General features: G+C 44.4%; 1 protein-coding gene across 2 annotated transcripts in view; it reads left to right on the top strand.

Moving 5' to 3' along the window:
- IFT80 (intraflagellar transport 80) overlaps positions 1-9,653 on the top strand; it is a 44,454-nt gene extending 34,801 nt beyond the window's left edge. Inside the window, exons 12-19 of one of the 2 annotated variants that reach the window (XM_031603705.2) lie at positions 507-642; positions 819-966; positions 1,599-1,770; positions 3,252-3,341; positions 3,441-3,613; positions 4,726-4,849; positions 7,633-7,716; positions 8,611-9,653. In XM_031603705.2, the coding sequence (XP_031459565.1) occupies positions 507-642; positions 819-966; positions 1,599-1,770; positions 3,252-3,341; positions 3,441-3,613; positions 4,726-4,849; positions 7,633-7,716; positions 8,611-8,676 (993 nt within the window). In that variant the 3' untranslated portion in view covers positions 8,677-9,653. Of the gene's footprint in view, positions 1-506; positions 643-818; positions 967-1,598; positions 1,771-3,251; positions 3,342-3,440; positions 3,614-4,725; positions 4,850-7,632; positions 8,121-8,610 lie in introns of those variants that run through there. The other variant, XM_090147618.1, reaches the window with a different exon arrangement.
- The last annotated feature ends 8,468 nt before the right edge of the window (positions 9,654-18,121 follow it).

The raw sequence follows: 18,121 nt of genomic DNA, 5'->3' as shown, positions 1-18,121 counted from the left end.
GGGATATACTCTAGGTTGTCTTCAGTCACTAGCATGCTTCTCAGTGGCACATGACAGACTGAAACTAAACGTGAATTGTTTCAGTAAGCAGTAAAACTGATCAACTGAGCTTCCTTTGCATATACTGCAATCATTTATATCGAAGGCAAGAAGACCAGTGGAAAGTCTGTCTTCCATCAGAGCTTTTACTCTTTTTCCAAACACAAAATCAGACAGCCTCTCCAGAGAGAGGGAGGTAAACATTCATCTTTTAGGCTGCTTTTGTACTGCCACTTCCATTTTTTTGTAGTCTTATAGTAAATTCCTAAACTCTTCTCTGCTGTACTTTTGCTCTAGTCTGTGTGAAATTCAACTGATATAATGCTTAATTCAATGGAGAAGACACCTAAAAAGTGCCTTCACAATCCACTTGTCTTGAATTTTGTTAAGCATTCATTTGTTTGAGCACCACATAATCCACAATACAAATCAAATCCAAAATAAAAATCAAATATTTCCTTCTTCAGACAGAAATTGTGGAGATTGCTTTGGACCAGAAAGGACTTACAAATGAAAGAAAAATAGCTTTTATTGATAAGAACAGAGATCTTTACATTACTTCAGTTAAAAGGTTTGGAAAGGAACAGAAAATTATCAAAATAGGTAAGAAGAAATCTAAATGTTATGATATTTTTAGTTAAAAGTACATTCTGTAGACAGATTCGTGATCCACAAACAAGGTCTGACCATTGAGTACCTCCAGGAAAGTTTCAAGAAGTACACGTTTATTTTAGAGGTTCTTGTAGAACTTCACCTGACACTCTTATCTTTAAATTAAGGAACAATGGTTCAAACGTTGGCTTGGAACGACACATCTAACTTACTCTGTGGGATTCAGGATACCCGTTTTACAGTCTGGTACTACCCCAACACTGTCTATGTAGATAAGGATCTTTTGACAAAAACTCTGTATGAAAAAGATGCAAGGTAATGTATTCTTTTTGATGACAGTAATATTACTGTATATCTTAACCATTTTGTTCATTCCTTAAAGAATTATGGAGTTCAAGTAATGTTGCACAGTTTAAAAGGAGTATAATATCTTGATGCAGAAGCAAAATTTAAATAGATATCTCAAAATAATGTCTTAGTTATTTTTAAAAAAAGAAAGTTGACCTATTTAAAGTATCTGCTAGAAATGAATGGTATCAAGATATCTGGTGACAGATAACATTATTTCTGTCTCATTGTGTTTACTTACTTCAGCACATATATGCAATAGGAAATTCTTCATAGAGAGTAACTAAGTTCATAATTTCCTTCTAAGAGGTATGGGAGCCCAAAAATATTTTATATTTTATGTTTAAGTTCGTTCTTTGAACAATTGTCCAGTTTGTATTTTCCTTTCGGTCAGCATAGCTGTCATTTTATATTTAGGGAACAGTACAGCTACCAAATGGCTATAACTGTTGAGTAACTAGATGCTTAGATTTCTATATGCTTTGAAAATAAAGTATAATCAATGGTGTTATTTTAATAATAAAGATTTCTTTGTATTTCTTACATTCTTTTCAATATGAAAGAAGTGAATGTTAACTGACTTTTCCTTCTCTATGCAGTGATTTCAGCAAAAACCCTCAGATTGTACATTTTGTTGGAAATCAAATAACAATCAGAAGAGCAGATGGTTCACTTATTCACGTTAATATTTCACCTTACCCTGTGATTCTTCATGAGTATGTTAGTAGCTCTAAGTGGGAAGATGCTGTCAGGTTGTGTCGCTTTGTCAAGGTAAGTTTTAATAATCAGCAACATTCAGCTACAAGCGAAGTGTGACAGTGAAATGGTTTTTGAATATAACTTTAACATTGGTGGTTGCATATCAGATGTTGGGTCTTATTTCCATTCTACTTTGTTGTTGATGATTTTAGGGCTGGTGGTGAAAAATTATGCAGTTCTTACTTGTACTCCTACCAAAGTCCAGATGGATTAAACACAAGTATTCAGAGAAGCTAGTAAAAAGCTTATGTTTTAGGTCTTAATGTATCTGACTCAAGCTATTCTTTATCTCCACATGCCTTGGTCTTGTATGTTTTCATATTCTATTTTACTCTTTTTTTTCTCCTTCGCTTTCTTTTGTATGTATTTAGGCAACAGCAACAGATGAGGTGAGTCTGACAGTGCAAAAGAAAAATCCCCTTAAATCCTGCCTCCTTTCCCTCATTTTATAGAACCATAGACTGGTTTTGATTGGCAGGGACCATACAGATCACCAAGTTCCAACCCCTGCCATGGGCAGAGACACCTCCCACCGGACCAGGCTACCCAAAGACCCATCCAGCATCTATGAGTACTTTCAGGGATGGGCATCTGCTGCTTTTCTAGGCAGCAGTGCCAGGGCCTCACTGCCCTCATAGTGAAGAATTTCTTTCTCATAGCTGATCGAAACCTACCTTTTTTAAAAACTGTTATCCCTTGTCTTCTCACTTCACTCCCTGGTAGAGTCCCTCTCCGTGTTTCTTGTAGGCCTCTTTTAGATTTCAGAAGGATGCTGTAAAAGTCTCCCTTCTCTTCTTTACACTAAATAACACCAGTTCTGTCACCAGTTTGATTGTTGCCTCTTTAGTAGTTGGCTTCCTTTCAGTAGTGGGAACTGGAATTTTGAATTTCAAATATAATATAATTCTTATATAACATTATATAACATAAAACAAACTGAAAATATCCTGGTGGACACCAGATTTTTAAAGTATTTGTTTACTTTTCAGAGGGTTCTAATGTCAAGTAATTTTTCCTTTATCTTTCATTCGTAGTACACTTATCATAAATGATTGGTGATTGTCAATATCACAGTCCCAGTAGTTATTTGTGAAATGAGGTTGGTATGAATCAGGTTAAAATGCTTCAACCTTGCTCAATGCTTTGTTTTCCACTGTAGTTCCACAATTATGACAGGTACACTGATGATGAGGTCATAAAATGATTCTGTGGCAAGAGTTTATTACTGGCTGAGGTCTGAAAGCTAACCGTTCCTTCAGCCACACTGCCAGTCTCAGCTGATCACAATAGCAAAGTTTTTATAATGAGGGATTTCTAAAAAATAATTAAATAGTGGCTTTCTGTGAAGAGACCACAATGCAGTGAATGGCATACTGGGAAATATTGCACTCCTATACATTATTTTCAGGACTGATGGGTTTCCTTTGAGAAGCCATTCTTACTATAATGTTAAATATTTGAAGTTTTAGGAATTGCGTATTTTTTCCTTTCAGGATCAAACCATGTGGGCATGTTTAGCTGCTATGGCAGTTGCCAACAAAGACATGGCTACTGCAGAAATTGCCTATGCATCAATTGGTGAGGTAAGGAAGTGGACTTAACAGTTTCAAAGTTAAACTGTTGCAAAAGTGATTTAATTAATTGATTTCTCTCATTAAACTTATTGTGCATCTTGTTAACAGATAGACAAAGTTCAGTACATCAATTCCATCAAAGATCTTCCATCGAAAGAGTCAAGGATGGCTCATATGCTGTTGTTCAGTGGAAACACACAAGAAGCTGAAACCCTACTCCTTCAAACAGGCCTTATTTATCAAGCTATTCAAGTCAACATTAATCTCTACAATTGGGATAGGTAGTATTTCTTTAAATACAGTATGTTCATAAGTAGTCTTATTAAGAGAACCTGTAAATTTCTTAGTTCAACTGTTTTATTACAGATAGTTTCAGTAATTTTCTATCTGAAATTGTCCAGAGCTAAATAACCCAAGAAGTAAAACAACCTTTTTTTTTTTTCCTATCAGATTTAGAAGATAAAAGTATTCTGTGATAAAACTCTGAAACATGCTTAGAGTCCTGTTTAAATAACATTTTCCTTTTTCACATTGTTGACATAGAAAGGTCCTTAGCAATACGTCACACTGCTGGTGACCCCCGAAGTACTAAAGCTGTTTTGAAATGTCTTGTAGCTAAAAATAGTCTGTTTGGACTCCCAACACTGTGTAGGTGGATGAAATATGAATTAGGAATGAGAAAACAGTGTAGGAGTTTCTCCTTTAAACAAGAATACACATTTTCTGAAAGAATCATCTGGGGCCATTTGCTGCTAATTGCCATGCTGTTATGCTCATATCACTTGGGGCAAAAAGTTTTCTTTCCTCATGTATATCTGTTTTGGATTGTGTTGCCTAATATGTATGACATAAAAAACACATTTTTCCAACATTATTTCTTATGTGATTCATATGAAAGCAGATATGAAGGTGATCAATGATACTGGTCCGGTAGCTTATCTTTCCCACCTATACAATATAACTACAGCATAGGTTGCACAGCACTGAAGTGCACAGGATAACAATATTCAGAAGTAATTTATGACTATAATAATGTTCTTAAAAATGATTAATTTTGCCTGTTGTATTGAGAGTGCTGAACTCTATGCATTCTTTTCCATTTTCTTGCAAAAAAGACTCCTATTGTTGAGCTCCAGTGATGTGATGAGGCTGTCAACATAAATAAACTGTTGGATATTTTTCATAGCATGCATCACAAAGTAGACAGTCACATCAATTGGCTTCTTTTAACCTCCTGTGATTGATACTGATATGGAACTACTTGGCTCTGTAGATTAGGAATCCTTGCCTGCAGCTGAAACGCTGCTCAGTGTATCGTTTTGTAAAGCCCTGGTGATTGTAGTTGTGCCAGAGCATTATATAGCCTGACAAGCCCCTTTCTGTTTTATTCCAGGGCACTAGAGCTAGCAGTAAAGCACAAGACACATGTTGACACCGTCCTGGCTTATCGACAGAAGTTCCTAGAGGACTTTGGTAAAAAAGAAACAAACAAAAGATTCTTGCAGTATGCAGAAGGTGTAAGTATTCCTTGGAATTATTCCTACAGCCTTAGGTCAGATGGTTCTTTGCAACCATTTTTACGGTGGAATTGCTTTGCAGTTTTCCTACTTCAATTCAAATGTGGATGCAAATCTTAAGATTTTACATCTGACAGTGCAAATTCATAGCTCAATGTGTGGCTACTTGGCTAGTAACCATTGTGCATATGTTTTATTTGAAGGCACAGATATGGAATGTATATATTTAGTATCTGGCAAGGATTATGCAAATGAAGGCACAGTTGTTTTCTATAAACAGGGAGCTAGAGCTTAGACTGGCTGAATGCAAAGCTCTTAAATGTCTTCACAACATTTTTACATATTTTTATGGATAGCAGCAATAACAAACTTTGAAGGTAACCAGATATGTATTAAATGTGAACTATGAACTGTTCTGTCAAATATGATAAATAGCTAGATATATTATTTATTAAACCTCTGGAAAGCCTCTTTATAATCATTAGGTTATTTCAATGCACCGGTATCTCACAGATCTTAAAGACTGAGGAGATAGCTTATTGTTCATAAGCTAAATGCACCTTAGATTTCACCAGGGTATCTTCTGTGCCTAACCCTTGTAAGAGGTACTACATATGCACCTTAGACAGCAATTTCATCCAGCAGCCTTTATGCTCTTCCACTTGGTGTTCCTAAGCACTCTGAGGGTGCAGCTGTAAAAAGAGACATGTACTTCAATGCATCCTTTCATCCACTGTAGCTGATGGATCAGGAAATGCATCTTAGCTTCTAGCTCGGATCCTTTAATTGGACAGTGCCCATTACACTTTCAATAAAGCTTGATTTCTAATGTAAGTCATTAGCTTTTAGCACTTCTGAGGATGTTTCATATCATAAACAAGAACAAAAGTCTGCACGGTATCTATCCACTTACTGAACAGTACAATTCTTCAGTACTTTACCTAGGAAATGTAGAAAAATAACAGTGGATTTCAAGGACTGTTATTACGCAGCATTTTCAGCTGCTGAGCTGAAATTATGTCTTCTACCACACTGAGATCCATCGCTGAGCAAATAATCATGTTAATCCTCTGATGCTTCTGAAAGAGCCTTCTTGGATAATACTGTTCTACCTTTAAATCATCAAGAAAGCTGGAATGGTTCCTAAGCAGTCAGGGTCAAGGTGTGGGCAGAGGCTGTGTAGGGGGGTTCACCTTGCACTCAGTCTTGAAAATTGGGTGTCGAGTGCAGGAAGTTCCTTGAGTTGTATTCCACATCCACTGTGGATGTTCCATACATATTCTATTCTGGTGGTCTTGTCTTCTGGATCTCAAGCTCGGAGGGGACCTGCCTAATGAAGTCAATTTGTTGCTGTTGGATACCGTGATATCTAAATTCTTAAAGCAGCCTGTCAGACACAAACAGCAATTGAGAAGAACATGATCAGGACATCAAAGAGAAAAAAATCATGTTGCTATTCCCTCCTGGGGAAAAGAACAATCTTTCACTTTTCATCCTACCACCAAAAACTGCCTCAGCTTTAAGCAGGGAGCTCTTCTCTTTTCTGTACTGCAGCTGAGGCCACCGATCTGCAATCAGACGTGGAATCTAAACAATGTGCTTAGTTGTTATATCTCACATCTTTATATATAAGGCACTATGAACCTAATATGTATGTTGAGAATCCATATCTTGGCAGTTTCTAGGTGTCACTGGCAAGGGTTGTTGGCTTCATGGGCAAGTAGCTTTCTGGGCTAGATGGTAGATTGGCCCTTTCTGTGGTATGTTTAGCATCTGTGTGACATCTGTTAAAGCAAACGCATTCTTTCTTAGAGCTCCATAAAGATTTCAGTCATCAGATCCAAAGCACCTGGACCCAGCAAATGCATCCTGAATTGGGGGATTATCCTTTGCACATAAGAATACGAGTGTTGCATTTATATCTTCCCCCAGCAGAGAATCTTTCTTCTTATTTCACAACTTGGTTAACAGGATAACAGCTACTCTGAAAACTGCCTAGGCAGCAGTTGAGATATTTTACCCCATCCCATCTTTGACAGCCTTCATTTTCTAGCAGTGAAACTGAACTTTGCAACTACATTTTTGTCTAGGTTTTGGACATGTTATTGTAGTCATTCAAGTGCACCGTGATCCATGTTTTCATGTCAAGCATTTTTGGAAACAAAGACAACTATTGCACCCAGCTGCACTGTGTGTATTGTGCTGTATCTGTTGTCTGAAGTTTCACTGAAATAGAGTACAGCCAGAAGATGACGATTCTCTGCAGCTGGAGAAAAATGTAAATAAAGCTGAAACACTTCTAGATGTAGAAGACAAATTTCAAGCAGAAATCTGATTTCTGTTATATCAAATAACAAGTGTAATATGCTTTTTTTAGTTAATTTTATTAACTTTACTTAGTGAACTTTAACTCCAATCAAAAACAATACTGCAAATGTTATTGATAAACAGCTGTGTTCTGAGTTATAGGGCAGATTTCGTGATATTTGTTAGATTTGTTCTGATCTAAGTTATTTTCCTGTTCTGATGTGTGGATCTTTTTGTCAGATGCAATGAAATGATGCATTTTAAAAAATATTGCACTTTTTTTTTTTTAACTTAAAGGTGGAAAGATCCATTTGCTAGAATTCAACTGTGCTTTTGATTCATTGTATTACTATAAGTTGTCATACTTGAAGAATCATAATCAACAAAGTCTTCAGAATCTACTGCTAATGAATGGCTACCTGATCTCTCTGTACAATGTTAGTTGACCTCTGTGTACTCATTTTCTATTCTTGCAGCTGGAAGTTGACTGGAATAAAATCAAAGCCAAAATAGAGATGGAAATTGCTAAAGAAAGAGAACGAGCAGCAGCCAGTGCCACAGTAAGAGCTAGTGTAACTGTACAGCAGTAACTGACCTTCCAGCCATATTAATAAGTGCTTCTGGAGCATTTGTGCAGGCATATTTTGTCAAACAGAAGTATAAATCAGCAAACGTTTTGTGGGGAGCAAGAGCTAGAGTTGATGCAATTCTTGTTAGTCGTCTTTTACATAGGAAAGTGACTGCATATGATAGAGGTTCTCTATAAAAGCCCTTTGCAGTGCAAAGATGTGAGCAGGTTGTTCATAACTAACATTTTATAGTATAAATCCTTTAAATTACCATCAGCCTGTTAAATATCTGTGCACCTGGCAAATTTCTCACATTCTGTAGATGATTATATGATACTTTTTGCATAGTTTATCAATTTCATAATTAAAACAACCAAATAAAGAGTTTTGTTTGAGATTTGTTTTTTGTTGTTGTTATTTGTTTTCCTAATGTAGCTAATAGGTGATGCATTAGGTGATCTCCTAATTGATTTACTTGATTGTTAAATAAAACAACAATTTTGATATAGCTAATTTGAAACTCCCCAGTGTTTTGGTGTACTGCCATGGGACACAGTGAACACCTTCCACTGACTTGCAGAAAGCACTTACTACTTCCAGAATTGAGCCCAAAATAGCACTAATGGCAAGTGTTTAATGTTAAATTTATGAACCCTGGCTCAGATTTGCAATGCAGTGTAAGCAATTTTTAAAAACTAGCCTAGTGGTGATACCAAGTTCTGAAACTCAACTCAATCTTGCTTTTCTTGGGGCCAGCTGAAAGCACTGTTAAATACTCACTACCCAGGACCTGGCAAAGGCTTGTGTGTGTGCTGGCCTTGATGTTCTGGGGTTGGAACCTCAAGTTATCCAGCTGGACTCACGAAAGTTATTTATTGTGCACAGGAGGCTGAACCTGTTTTCCTGCCCTTTTTCTGGTGGATTGGAAGCTCGGAGCATTCTGGATGTTAAGATTGCATGTTGGGTATGAACCCAGTGGCTGATTACACTGGTGGCACTGGTGTGCACACCAAGCCCTGCAAGCACAGCTGTGGGACCAGGCTTGGAAAAGGTAAAGCTGAGGGTATAGGAGGGTGGGGTGAGAATTACTGCAGCTTTTTAGAATAGAATTCTTAGTAAATGTTGATGGTAGCGCCTAGAAATAGAAGGGGAAATGGGGGGAAAAGCAGAGCAAGCTCTGAAGCCTTATCTCTGGCCCTGCTGGTCAGGATGGGAAAATGGGACAGCAGCATGCATTCCCTGGGGTTTGCCTGTTTGTTGGGAAGATGGACATTCTCTCAGCCATCCTCACACAAGCACTGGGTTAACATCACCCAAAAAGCTCCATGTGAGAAAGTGATGCAGGGTAAAGTCTACTTTCTCTGAATTTTGGCTGTTTTGATCATTCTGCCCGTGGCCATCTTGTAGCTATTTGAAAAACTTCATGAAAAGCTTAATGGCTCATTCATTTATTAGGAAGACTTGCCTGTAGTCATCCTGTTCTCTTGTGAGGCTCCTACCAAATTCCTGACTCTGAAGCCTTACATTGCCCACGTGGGACCAGTGCTGATTTGTGCGAACAGGTTTTTCTTCACTGCCTCAAGTTCCTTGGAGCTTTGCACACTTGTTAGGCTCCCTGTCCCCTGAAAAATACAAAAAAGGCCTCACCTCAATCCCAGCTGCCTCAGGGAAATAAAGAGCACGCTGCCAGAGGGTGCCAGGATTTTATTAGCAAGTTGTTTTCCTCCATTCGCCTTGATGAGAAATGAAAGGCTCTGTACAAGTGCTGAGGGTTGTGGAAGAAATAGGCTCCTGCTGCAGATCCTGCTGCCCCTGCCAGCTGCTTCCACCCTTGTGGAATGATGGCTCTGGCAGACTGAGCTCGTGGTGTTGTGCTGATGACATTGTGATCTCGGCACAGACTGAGCTGCAGGCAGCCCTTTCCTTCTCATCACTGTACCTTAATGATGGCATCATGCAAGAGGTGATGTCCCCAAGTCAGCTTCCTCCAATGCACGCGCTGTCCCTGGCTGCCACCTTCCTTTGTGCTGGCTCTCTGCTCATCCTGCTCACTCAGGATAGCCACTGCAAAAGAGCCCTAGGCAACTCAGCCCTTTTCTTGTCCAGCCCACAGCAGGGAGGTGAGCAGCAGCTCCAGGACTGCTCATCCTGGTGGAGATATGATGTGAGCCTGGTGTCCCGCAGGCCTGTCATGCTGCAGACCCTGATGTCCTCCAGTTGTACCCAGCGAATGGCATGTCCCCAGCAGGGGGGGCTTTTCTTGAGTCCTGACCGTCCTTGGGCCCTCGGTGTCCAGCATTGCATCCCTCCTGGGAACCACCAACGTGCAGCATCCCATAGCATCCAGCATCCCATTGCATTTAGCGTCCCATTGCGTCCAGCATCCCTTTGTGGCCAGTATCCCATTTTGTCCCCCATCCCATCGCATCCAATATGTCCAGCATCTCTCCCGGGGATGTCAGCACTGCAAGGACCGCTGCATCCCTCCCATACGCGGATGCTCAGCCGCACACCCAGCCTTCCCCATCCCCATCCCGGGTTTGGCGGCTGGGGCAGCGCTGCGCTTCCTCATAGCTGGGCAGATGCTTCACCTTCTCGTAGCTGGGTAGCGGCGGCAAACCCGGCTCCGCGCCCCGCTCTTCCCTCAGCTCACCCTGCGGGGCGGCGGGGCCGTGCTGGCGGGGCCGAGGAGGGCCGTTCCGGCGGGGCCGGGGCGCGGGGCAAGCCCTGCGGTGGAGCAGGCAGCCGGCGGCCAGCAGGGCCAGCAGCACGAGCAGAGCCGCCAGCCTCCGCGCCAACCACCGCGCCCGCGGCAGCCAGGCGCGCCCCGCAGCCCCCGGCCCGACCCCCGCCCCGCCGCATCCCGGCCCCGCACAACCCCCGGAGGTCCCGCACGGAGCCCCGCACGGCGCCGCGCCCCTCCCGCCCGCCATCCCCGCAACCAACCCCGCGGGTCTCCTCGCGCACCTCGAGGTCTGGGGTCGGCAGCCCGGCCCGGCGGCACGACTGGGTTTTATCAGGTTTGATTCCTAATGAAAAATTGATGGGGCCATTTGGCGGCGGTTCATGGGCTAATGGGGTGGCGGCGGTGGAGAGGATGGGGCAGAGGGCCAGAGGTGTAGTGGCAGCCGCACAGCCCAGCTCGGCAGCTCCTTCTGGAGTCAGCAGCGGGGCCACCCCACTGCCTGATCCTCGTGGTCAGTGTGTTCCAAAATGGAACGGGTCTTCCTCTGAGTGGGGATAATCTGAGCCACGGGACATGGGGATGAGCGGTAGCAGAGGATGCGTGGATGAACCCAAGGATTTGGGGATCAGTTCTACTTGAGGACATGGGGCTGAACCTGAGGATTTGGAGATGAGCGGTAGCCAAGGGCACAGAGATGAGTGATGCCCGCAGATGTGGGGAAGAGCGGTACCCAAACCTTGAGCATCCCATGGAAGGAGAAGTGCCAGGTGCAGAGCCCATCACTGATTTCACCACTTACAACAGAGAATTTTGGCTGCATGTGCAAGGTCCAGGAGGGAGAGCTGTTTGTGCTTGCTTTCTGTTGGCTTTTCACTCCTGCTATCAACAGCTTCTATTGGTGCAAGGCCAGGACTCCGTGTCACCTCACAGTGACCGGTGCTAGGGGCTGACTCATCTCTTCATTGTGGTCCCACAACAATCCCACGCACTTGTCTGTCTTGTTTGCTGATTCCCATCAGCTCATCTGCGAAACTCCTCAGGCAAGCAAGAGAGGAGAGTGGGCTCTGCTCTGGTCATGGAAAAATTTATTCATGTGAAACATGGCACAACATGATCAGTGCTTTTCTGCTCAGCTTCCCTCTGTGTGACCAAGCCAAATCTGATAGGCAGCAGCAGAACCACCAGCGTCACGGTCCTGGGTGCTGGACTGGTTTCCTTTGCCCTGTTTACTCGACCTGCAGTGACTTCACTTCTGCTAGCTATGAGCAACGCTTCTGCTGTCATCCTTGCATTTAGGGAAACTCATACATGTTGTATCTGCTGCAGATTTTACAACATTCAGGAAGAAAGTGGTAAAAAAAAAAGGTTCTGTGCAACATGCAGGAATGGGCAGAGGCCGCAGCGATTCATACAATAATCAAGAAACCATTTCTTCCTATCATCTTCAGGGGATCTTCAGGGATCTCATTTGCAGAATTTCCTTCTATTTCATTTCTTAGGGCATTTCTTACAGCAGAGCAGTGCAGGAGCTGGAAGCCCAGATGGGCACAGCTCTCTGCCATGCATGGGGCTCTGGAGAATCACTGATGGGATCTTTATGGCAAACACGGCGGTGAGTAACCAGCATTGCACAGTGCAAAGCATTAATAAAGTGCTGCATTTTAACAGCCTTTCTGATCAGCTACATCTTCAGCGTCAGAGCATCATGAAATATTAAGGCCTGCTGATGGCTCAGGAAAGCCAACATTTTGGTGAGCCCCCTGTCACAGGATGTGGTTGAGGACCAGCAGCTGTAGGTAGGCAAAGCGGGGATGGAGGCAGTGGGGCTGCCAGCTGTGCAGCCAGATGTGCCACAGCTTGGGGAGAGCTGCTCAGGGCCAGGCTCCTGAAGTTCTCTTAAACAAGCAAGCCTAGAGCCAGGGGATGGTGTCTGTATTAGAGCTCACATTCAACAGCTCAAAGCTTCATAAATAATGATCCAGAGCACCAAAAGCTTCTGGCAGATCAATGCAAGCAGCTATCAGAAGTAACAAGTGTCCCTGTGCACTGGTGTTGTCTCAGTCATAGAATTACAGAATCATTCTAGTTGGTAAAGATCATCTAAGATCAAGTCCAACCATCAACCCATCAGTTGGACACCTACATTTAACATGCATTCTGTTAGCCAGTTGGACACCCACTTACGCATCTCCAACTTATTTCTTGCAACTCAAAAAACAATCCCAAATAAGCCTTGGTTGTGATGCTGGGTGAGCAATGTGCATGCTGGGACCAGGGAAGAAGAACCCTAATCTTTGGGAAAATATCCAGAAATAGAGGGCTGGAGAGCAAGAACTCATTGCCATGGCCAATGTTTCCCAGCAGAAAGCATGGCGTAGGTTTGGCTGTGGGAATTTTCAGTTTACATACAGATATATCATGTGTGTCTTGCAAGATGTGAGGCACTCACTGGAGTCTCAGCATTTCTGGAAGGAGCCAAAAGCTGCCTCTCCCCAGCTTTGCAAGGACTGTGCAGTCATCGATCCTGCAAATGCCCCCTGCAGAAATCCATCAATTCCTTGGAGCAGCAGTTATTAAAGGCTTGACTTCCAACTGGCGCCGAAGAGCTGACCTGGCCAAATAGTTACTTTATAGAGGGTTTCATTTTCCTGGCGACCATCACCATTTGTGTAACTCTAAACCCGTCCTCACAAAGCCTGCTACCTGCACTGCCCTTGGTAGAATGATACTTCACATCAGCCTTGCCCTTTCTTTTACATTTCCTCCAAATATGGGGAAAGTAATAAGGAAGAAGCACAACGAAGTTTCCTTTTGGCAGGGCCCATTGCACAGCAGTTTGCAGCAGAAATAATCCTGTAGCTCCAAGGAGGGATGCAGAGTGCTGGACGACAACATAGATCTGAGATGGAAGCAGACCCTTGAAGGACTTCACAACACTCAAACCAATTTGCCAAAGTGAAGAATAAGTAGTTGTTAAAAGTTCTGCAAAACCAGGAACTGATGGAAATGCCCAGGCATGGCCTGCTTCGATCCCTGCTCAGCTGGGGAGAGCTCTGAATTGCTTGAATTAAAACCACAGAGCTGAGCTCTATTACTGCATACTTCTCAGCACATCTGTAACTGCAATAGGCTTCAGAAACAAGAAGATGACTCTGCATGTGTATGTCATTACCTCACAGCTCAGAAATCTCTACTGCCAGCAAATATTTTCTTCTAGACTATTAAAAAAAGGGAAAGTGAGTGAGAGAAGCTCGAGCACGCGTGCATGGCCACCAGTCCTTCCCGCACGAGGTGTTCTCTTCTGCTTAATGATTCTGGGTGTTCTCAGAAATGAAGTGATGGGTAGGATCTAAGCATTCTTCTTCACTGCAACTGGGTCTTGAACCATCCTAATGTTGGAGATGATCCCATTCATTCGCTGGGTTTTGGCTGAGTCTTCTGGTATTGCAAGTAACGAGCACCTCCACACCTAATGCTCATCTAAAAAGTAGCTCACAGAACAAGCAGGATTTGTTGGATGGCAGTTTGTTGATTAACAATGTTAATTTCTGCTGACAGCCCCTGGATCCCAGCACTGTCCATGTGCTGGCAGCCGGTGCGCTGCTGCTTGGTGTAGTGCAGAAATGCTGAAATGCGTTAAAACACAGCAACAGCTCAAGGCCCATCAAGCACCATTTGTCACAGCAGGAAGGACTGCTGCCATGCTCTGGAATAATAAAATAAAGTCATTATTTTTTTAAACAGGGGGCAACATTTTCCCCAGCCGCTGCTCTCTCGTTAGTCACACCGGTTCTCCAGGGCCTGCAGTGATACAGTCATGAATTTCTGAGATGATTTCATCTCACTGTTATTTACAACTTAGCTCCAAAACTCAGGCTCTTCCTATTATTTGTGGTTAAATATAGCAGCGGATTCTTTCCCATTCCTCCTCCTCTCGGCGCGGTCCCTCTGCCACCCACACAACTCGCATGAATCACAGGGCACACACATCCCGGGGTCACTGTGAGCACAGGAGGTGAAACCATGTCCGTGTGCTGGAGCCCAGCATGCAAGGATGGTCCCGGTCCTCTGGCATCCCCAGCATCCCAGGACAAGGGGGAATGGTTTTAAGCTGAAGCAGGGGAAGTTTAGATTGGATATTAGGAGGAAGTTTTTCTCTCAGAGGGTGGTGAGGCACTGGAACAGGTTGCCCAAGGAGGCTGTGGATGCCCCATCCCTGCAGGCATTCAAGGCCAGGCTGGATGTGGCTCTGGGCAGCCTGGTCTGCTGGTTGGTGACCCTGCACATAGCAGGGGCTTGGAACTGGATGAGCACTGTGGTCCTTTTCAACCCAGGCCATTCTGTGATTCTGTGGTCCCCCATGCAAGGATTTTGAATGCCCCCAGGTGGAACCCCACCAAGGAGGGCGTCACTGTGAGCCCCCACCATGGCAAAGGAATGCCATCCCACTGGAAACTATTTCTCTTTTTTCCCTTCCATTCTGCATGAAGATGCTTTTATTAAATGGAGCTTCTCTCACCCTGATGCAGCCCTTTTGTGAGGGGTTTTTGCTGGCGATAAATGCAACACACCTTCAAAATGAGGCAAGTCAGGGCATCACCAGGTCAATAGGATGTTTAACAAAGAAGAAAAAGGAGAAAAAACACCACTTATTTCAGCAGGGTGGGGGAGGGAAGGGTGTGGGAGGACATGGCCAGCCCAGAGCATCCCGCCAGTGCAGGAAGCATCACACATCCCCACACTGCCACTGGATGTGAACCGTGAAAACTGCAGCATGGAAATTGAGGCTGCTGTTCAGGGCAGTGCGGAGGCTCAGCATCACAGAGGGCAGCTGGATGGGGCGGGCTGAAACTGCTATTTTTACCACGGAGTTGAATCCTTTGTGCGCGGGCGGTGCTGCGGGATGCTCGCCAACAGGAAAGGGCCCCACAAAGCCCCTGGTGCTGTGTGTCCCCGTGGGTCGGCTGTGAACCCGTGGGGCTGTGAGGCACCCACACGGTGGGGGTCAGATGGCAGAGGCTTGGGAAATGAGGAGTCTGGGTCCTCAGGAGCCATAATAGCTGATTTGTCATCTTCCTCCGCCTCCGAACTGGCCCCGGCGTTCTGCACACACTGGATTTATTAATTCGATCCCATCTGGGATGGTTGACATTTAGATTCTGAAAAGTATAGAAAATGCATCATTGTTTTGCTCTGGAGAGAAGGACACTCCAAGGTGCAGTGTGCAGAGATTCTGATCTCACCTTGTGCCATGCATGGCATCAGGGGCAGTGAGGGCAGGGGCAGGACTTGGCATATAGATATTAAATGTTTGTAGCTGCTCTGGTACACCACACCTGTGGAGAAGCTGCTGTGAGTTGTCCTCTTGTCCCCTGCATCCTATGGCTCAAGCTGCCAGCTGTTCCCCCGTACATAGAGAGAGGATTGCTGTTGCCATCAGTGCCACTAAAGTCAGTACCCTAAAATGGAAAACCCCATCGTAGTGCATTGCATCCACGATTGTGTCTTCTTTGGGCAGTGGTTTAAGAAGGGAGAAAATACTCTCAGGCTAAGTCCTGGTGTCCCACGCTACTCTGCCTGACTCTGGGGCAGGAAGGCTGTGCTTTTTGGCGTTCAGCTGTACAGATGGTCTCAGCACAGCACTTGAAGCCTTTCTGGTAACATTCGGACAGCCCTGGGAATGCCGACACTTCTGCTCGTACACTGCCCCCAAATGGCAAAAAGAGATGAGATGGGGAAGGCGGCTCTGCAATGGTCGAGGATACGGTGCGTGCCAGGAGCTGCAGGGAGGGAGAACAGCAAATATCCAGAAAATGCAGTGATGTAATGACAGGCGTTCACTGGTTCCTGTGTCCCAGGACCCGCAGTAATGTGTCTCCAGCCTTTTCCCCTCCATGCCTTCGCTCCACAACGGCTGGTTGTGATTTCTGCTCTAAGTGACAGCACTGGGTCAACAGCCTATGATGTGTGTGCAAGACCGAGGTCTGTCTTTGGAGAAGGGGGTGGAAATTAGAAGCAGTCCATGGCTGTGTGATGGACAGATGGCTACACACAATTAAGGAATCAGAAATTAAGCAGCAGGCAGATGAAAGTTCTGCTATCCATTCCCCAGTGACTACAGCAGTATTTTTTGGGTGAAAATCCAGGACTATGTGTTGTGGTTGTGCCCAGCCTGGCATCAAGCTATAGGGATTGGTTAGGGCACTTGAAACCAAGAGGTGTTGGAAGCTTTCAGCATTCGAATTGATTCCTGCCTTCCAGGAGGAGGACTGAATTCTGCTCCTATCAATAAGTAATGGTCTTGGAGCAGCTTGTTTAACTTCAGGATCAAGCAGGAGCCAGAGAGGAGAAATCTAATTTTACAGCAATGAGAAATGGGATGGCCAGGGCTTGTTCAAAGCTACTGACAAAGTTACAGAGCCGGATGCCAACAGGGGCATTAAGTGTAGGTATGGATAAGGAAGAGTCTCAGGCCATGGAGGACTGACTAGATGCTGTCTCTGCAGTTTGAGCACAGCTGATTCTCAGCTTAAGCTGACTGCAAAGGGATCCCATGAAATTATGTACCACGTTTGTCGTTCGAATGAAAAGACCTTAATTTTCTGACAGAAGGCACTGAGCAGTACAGTACAACACATTATCCTCAGCAAACAATTAAAGCCCACATTTTAAGTTTGGCACAGGACGCTTTCACAACTGCCTGTATGAATATGTGAATACATTCAAATACATTCAAATACTCTCAATACATTCCAGTGAGTTCTCTGCCTTTGCATGTATGTTCACAGTCCCATACAGGAACACACACGCTGCTGTACTGAGGTGCTTCTGCTCCTGGGTCTGACTGCAGGTTTCACCACAGTGTGACTCCAGCTCAAACTGGCAAAGAGTTGCTGAAATAGCAGTCGCTTCTGGGGACTGAGCCTCTGTGGAGTTGTTTTGATTGGGGTGTTTTGGACCAGAAGCTGGCACTTGAAGAAGTGATCTGGCTGCTGTCAGCAATGTGCGCCAGGCTGGGCCTGCCCCAGAGTGATTTGTGAATATTTTGTGTTGGCATCATTATCAGGATGTTTGTATGTATTTCTTCACCTCTGTGTGTCTGGGAAAAGTCAGGAAAATACAAACAGCAAACAGCAGCCAGGGGCAACGCCAGGAGCTGCTCTTGCTCCTTCCCAAGCCATACAGCAGAAACCTTTGTGCATCTGCAGTGGAGGAGAACAAGGGATGGTGCAGGAGAGGAGATGGGGCAAGGCAGAGAAAAGGGTGTCCCAATGTCACGGTCACATAAGACCATCCAAGCTGTGCCTGGAGGTAAGCGCTGCTGCTTTCAGATTGCCCTGAACTTCTGTGCTGAGCTTTGACCCTGTGGCAAAGGTGCTGATGCCAGCAGCTTATGGAGAGTGAAGAAGAAGCAGCTGTTGATATGAGCATTGAAATACCTAAAGCAGGGACAGAACATTATAGCCACACTTTGGAGATGTGAAGCTCTGTGCCACAAGGCACTGCTTGCTCTCAGGAAGCACTTCTCAGCCTCCCCATTTTTGGGTACCAGGTGGCCCCACACCAGCCATGCCCCACGTCTCTGGGTCTGCAAACAGGATGTGCCCACACCATGTTACAGTTTGAAACTCTGTGCTGTTATATCTAGCCTGCAGCCTTCGTGGGAAACACAAAACCACAAGCCCAAACTCTCTGCATTGTACAGTTGTT

This window comes from Phasianus colchicus, chromosome 10 (assembly GCF_987193195.1).
Source record: "Phasianus colchicus chromosome 10, bPhaCol1.hap1.1, whole genome shotgun sequence".
Taxonomy (NCBI): domain Eukaryota; kingdom Metazoa; phylum Chordata; class Aves; order Galliformes; family Phasianidae; genus Phasianus; species Phasianus colchicus.
This window is presented reverse-complemented; position numbering and strand designations above follow the sequence as displayed.